This window comes from Vanessa cardui, chromosome 8, assembly GCF_905220365.1.
Source record: "Vanessa cardui chromosome 8, ilVanCard2.1, whole genome shotgun sequence".
Taxonomy (NCBI): domain Eukaryota; kingdom Metazoa; phylum Arthropoda; class Insecta; order Lepidoptera; family Nymphalidae; genus Vanessa; species Vanessa cardui.
In genome coordinates this window covers 15,116,134-15,120,766 of record NC_061130.1, presented here as the reverse complement: position 1 = coordinate 15,120,766, position 4,633 = coordinate 15,116,134, and the positions used below count along the sequence as shown (strand labels likewise).

The 4,633-nt window shown below is 35.2% G+C and overlaps 1 protein-coding gene across 1 annotated transcript; it reads left to right on the top strand.

Moving 5' to 3' along the window:
- Window positions 1-1,461: 1,461 nt before the first annotated feature.
- On the top strand, window positions 1,462-2,796 carry LOC124532024. The gene has a single exon (XM_047106649.1). The coding sequence runs from the start codon at window positions 1,624-1,626 to the stop codon at window positions 2,701-2,703; it is 1,080 nt and encodes a 359-aa protein (XP_046962605.1). The 5' UTR covers window positions 1,462-1,623; the 3' UTR covers window positions 2,704-2,796.
- Window positions 2,797-4,633: the final 1,837 nt, after the last annotated feature.

Sequence of the window (4,633 nt, the reverse complement as noted above, 5' to 3'; positions counted from 1 at the left end):
CTAGAACTGGTTAGAACATGAGATCAATATTAAATTTACGTTAAACAACTATTTTTTACCGAATATTTTTCCTACGGCTCGAACTACAGATAAATTAATTATTCATTCTAAAACACAAAATGTGATTTACTTAAGATACTTAGAAGGACATTTTATTATATATACTCGCAGATATTTCTACAAGTTTCATATATAAGCTAATGAGAATATTTAAGCCACAATAATAATTATAGCGACATTTGTTAATCCGATCGGCATAGCAATGTATACAAGATTTTCTCAGTTAATTAATACAATTTAATAGCATATTTTGGGTATACACTCCACTACCCTATTCCATACTATGAATATATCAATGAAGTCATTTTATTTCGAACTAAGTTTAAAGTATAAATGATATATGTTTCTATAAAGATGTCACCGGCGGAGTAACTCCGGCAGTAATTGATAGAGAGAGAGCTATCGGGGATGGACACATTCCCTTGTTTTATGGGTGATAAAATATTTATAGTGACGATATGATCGGGACGCTGTAATTTTAATTGTGGCCCACCGCGCGTTAATTTGTATTTTACGAGCGTTCACTTATATTTACGAAGGAATATTTATATATCGTACATACTCTTACATTAGACGAATTGTGATCATTGTTTCAAATCAACTTGTACTTATATGCGTCCGGTGCAGCTAAAATTTATTTTATGAAAATCATGAGCCGATTTTTTCATTGACTCGCCAATGATCGAATGCTCGAGGTTAATTGTCATCTCAAGATGACAAATGAACAATTAGTGAATCGTAAGCGTCGTAATCAGGCAAGCGCACGCGCCGTCCAGCTGCGCACACCACTTCCTCTGATCTTTGACTCGGACAATTGCACGCATCTGCCGTCTTGACGGGCCCTCGTCACCAAGCATCTTCCCAATTATTCCTGATCCCCCCTCAGTGGCCACTCGAACGATGACAGAGAATAACAACAGATCTTCCTAAACTGGTCAGGATACCTCGCATCCAAACGTACCGATGCAGTCAAACACGACCTTCTCGTGATGGCGCTAAGGTATGTTTGTATTGAAGTAGTGGCAAATGTATGTTTGTAAGGAAATATATTACTCAATCCCTTGTTGGCACGAGATTATGAATTGAAGTGGTTCGCGATCAACTAGGAGCTTCCTCTGCATCAGCTGTTTACATCCTTCTGCAATGATGTTTGTTTTAATATTAGAAATATAAATTGCAAGCTTTGTATGATCTTCCTTAATTTTATAATAGGATTCTCTATTACAATTTCTTATAGTTTAAATCACAGTGAAAACTTTAACTCTTTCGAGAGACGAGTTAGCGTTGTTGTTGAATAATTTGATAGCATTTTAAATTATTTTTCTACGTGTAAATAGATTTTAATACTGCATAGTAATTTGATAAATAATACAGTCTATAAATAATATGAATATAGAAGATTAAAAATGTCAAACATTGACACAAAGACAGAACAGAAACCAAAAAAATGTAAACACAATATTCCTTTATTCTCCAAAACACGGCTTTCAATAGTTGATTCTCTCTGTGTAGTTTAACTTAGACTCTTTATTTAAATAGCAAACGGACGGAACTAGTATCATAATGAACTATAGCAGGGAGGAAGGAAGACAAGCAAGGAGACCTATTCTTCGCAGTTCCGATGATGTCGAACGGATGGCAATTGAAAGTTCACGCGCAAGGCTCATGATGCAGTTGCTTCGGAAACCAGATGAATCATCGACTGAAATTGGTTCTTATCTCCGAGGTAAAAGTAATGAGAGCGCTCGATCTGCTGTTCGGAAACAAAACTTTCTCGCGTATCCGTCGATCGTCCAAGGTCTTCACTGGAGTCCGTCCGTTGAAAATTATTCGGGTGATTCACAAACTGAAACCGCTGAAAATCTACTAAACTGTAACTGTTACAAATGCCAATTGAATAGAAGGCACGATTGGGAACACCCGATGAATATAAATAATTACAGTTTCAAGGAAAACATTGTAAGGTTCTGTGACACCAGTACCATGACGCGTGTTTTAAAGGACTCGGGCTGTGGCGTGAGCACGCCCTTATCTTCGACGGCCAATACTTCAGATGTTTCTATATCAACTTCCGACACTACAGATGTGGTGAAAGTTCTACGACCACAGGCGTACACACCAGCGCCGATATTAAAGAAAACAGAATTTGGCAAAGAAATTAATCATCGGGTATCGATTAACTTAGAAGATACGGGACGTAAGCGGAGCGACTACGAAGATCTTTTGAATACTCTCACGAAAGAACCAGTGACCATCATTCCTTTTAACAGTAATAGTAAAGGCGACCTCCAAAACTCGAGAAAAGTTTTGTACAACGAGGGCATCAGCAATTTAATAGCCAATAAAACGTTGCCAAACTTCCCGTTTCATGCAACGCAAATAAAGTCACAGATGAAACTGGAAAGTAGTAACCGGCCTGTAGCATCTAAAAAACGTTTTGGCCGTAAGAGCACCGTAATACCGTACACCCATCGAACCAACTCGAAATACCATTACGATTGCAAGGACACTAATCATTTATACAAAGGCAATGTCGAAGATCATCTAATTGGTTCACCCATCGTCGTTTCACTGAAGAAGACCATGAAAAATGATAGGACTCATTTCGTTAAGTTACCACGAAGAGTTTTGACTTCGGCATGAAATGTTGTGACGTCAGTTTGAATCGTCCTCTTATTTAAAACAGAAGTGTAATAATAAATAAAATGGTTTTCTTATTAAAAGTGATGACGACGACGTTTTTTTTACTTATACCCATAATTCTATATATTTATTTTAATTATATACTAAAACAAATAATAAAAGAAATATTGATATATACATAATATGTATATACAGGCTATCTGTCGAATTTGCATGAGTGAAACTATGATTATACCTCATCATATATAATTAAACAATAAAATGTACACGAAATAAGTTTGCAGCCTTACTTTACTTAAAACAAATATATTGCAAAATCCTTCTGGTGTACATTGCAAACTATAAATGGATACATTTATTTGCACAAGGATTAGTACTACATCTATTTTAAATGTCTTCAGTAACCATTAAATGTTCGAGGTGTTGCAGTTTAAAAAATATTGAACTGTAGTTATTATTTATTCATATATAACAATTTGTATGTATAGGATTCGTAGCGTGAGATACTCATAACGCTGGGATAATTCGGTACCGAAGATCAAATAGGCTGTATAATATAGAAAAGTGTGTACGATACATAGTATTGTGTGTTCGAAAATTGTTAACAAAAAATGATATATTTATATCTCCCATTCCAGCGTTATTAAAATGTGTGATAGTAGGACTTATATGTAATGCTATTTACTATTGTATTCATATAAAAAAATAATCAGTCTTTTGGTATTCGAAAGTATGTTATATGTTTTGTGCGTAGGTTTGTGCCTACTAACCTACGCACAAGCATTGGTAGACTTATTTTCAAAGGAAAGTTGCGCATTGGCGATGTAAGGATGATTGATATTTCTAACAGCATCAGGTGGTGACAATTTACCTAAAAGATTGAAAACAGTAGACAGCTCTATGTTGCGAACAGCTCAGAATTGTAACACAGGTTTTGAGCGGTACTTTCTGTTGTCGATTATAAATCGAATTGAATATTTTATACAGTAATAGCTTACTCAAAAATATTCGTCATTGGAGCTCCTGATAACCATTTCGAAGTGTTAAATTTCCTGAATGAGTTATTTGTTAGTTTTAATAAGTGCGGTTTCGCATGAATCACGGTATCACATGAGAGTAGTGCAGAAGCAGAGAGCAGGGTATCGGGGTCAACAGCTGCGGAGAAAGCATCCTTGATTGGTTAATCTGGAGCCAATTGCTGCGCGGACGCCGACTGGATGAACAACATTTTTAGGATTTTGTATTTTATAAGTTGAACGAATTATACTATTTTTTAAAATTTTCGTTATTTGTAGAGTTTGGCTTATTTTGTTTAATATTTATTTTAGAACATTTCTGATGAATAAAGCATCATAACGAGAATAATTGAAATCAATTGCGTTGGTGATTATATAATTGCATGCTTATTTAAAGGTGCAAGATACATAAAACAAATTTTATTGATTGATTTATAAGGCACAGTCACAGTTCTAAATTGTGAACTGTTAAAAGACATCTATCTACACCAGTCTAATTCAATAATAAGATGATATGTCTTATCCAGTATACGCCTATTCACTGTTGCCCAAAATATCCCAATATAAGTCTATTCACTTTTGCCCAAAATACCTATTGTACCTATTCGTATTGATCGGGAGAAATAGACTAAGGGATGTATTCCATATCAATTAGGCGGTGGTCTGGTGGTTGGTTGAAGAAATGAAGGATGCATCGTAACTTAATTAGCTAAAGTTTAAGTCAATGTTTGAATAAGTACCATTGAGCACGTCTACATAAAAACTAGCAAAACGCCCCGGCTTCGCACGTTTGCAATGCTGATACTAAATATACTATTTTTCTTTTACTATATCGTCCATGTATTATATACAAAAACCTCTCGAATTACTTTATACTAAGCATATATAGAGACAGATAGCGGTAAGCGACTTTG

Bases quoted from the DNA above. Each gene is read 5' to 3' on its own strand.
- LOC124532024 (XM_047106649.1), top strand. From the start codon at position 1,624: ATGAACTATAGCAGGGAGGAAGGAAGACAAGCAAGGAGACCTATTCTT.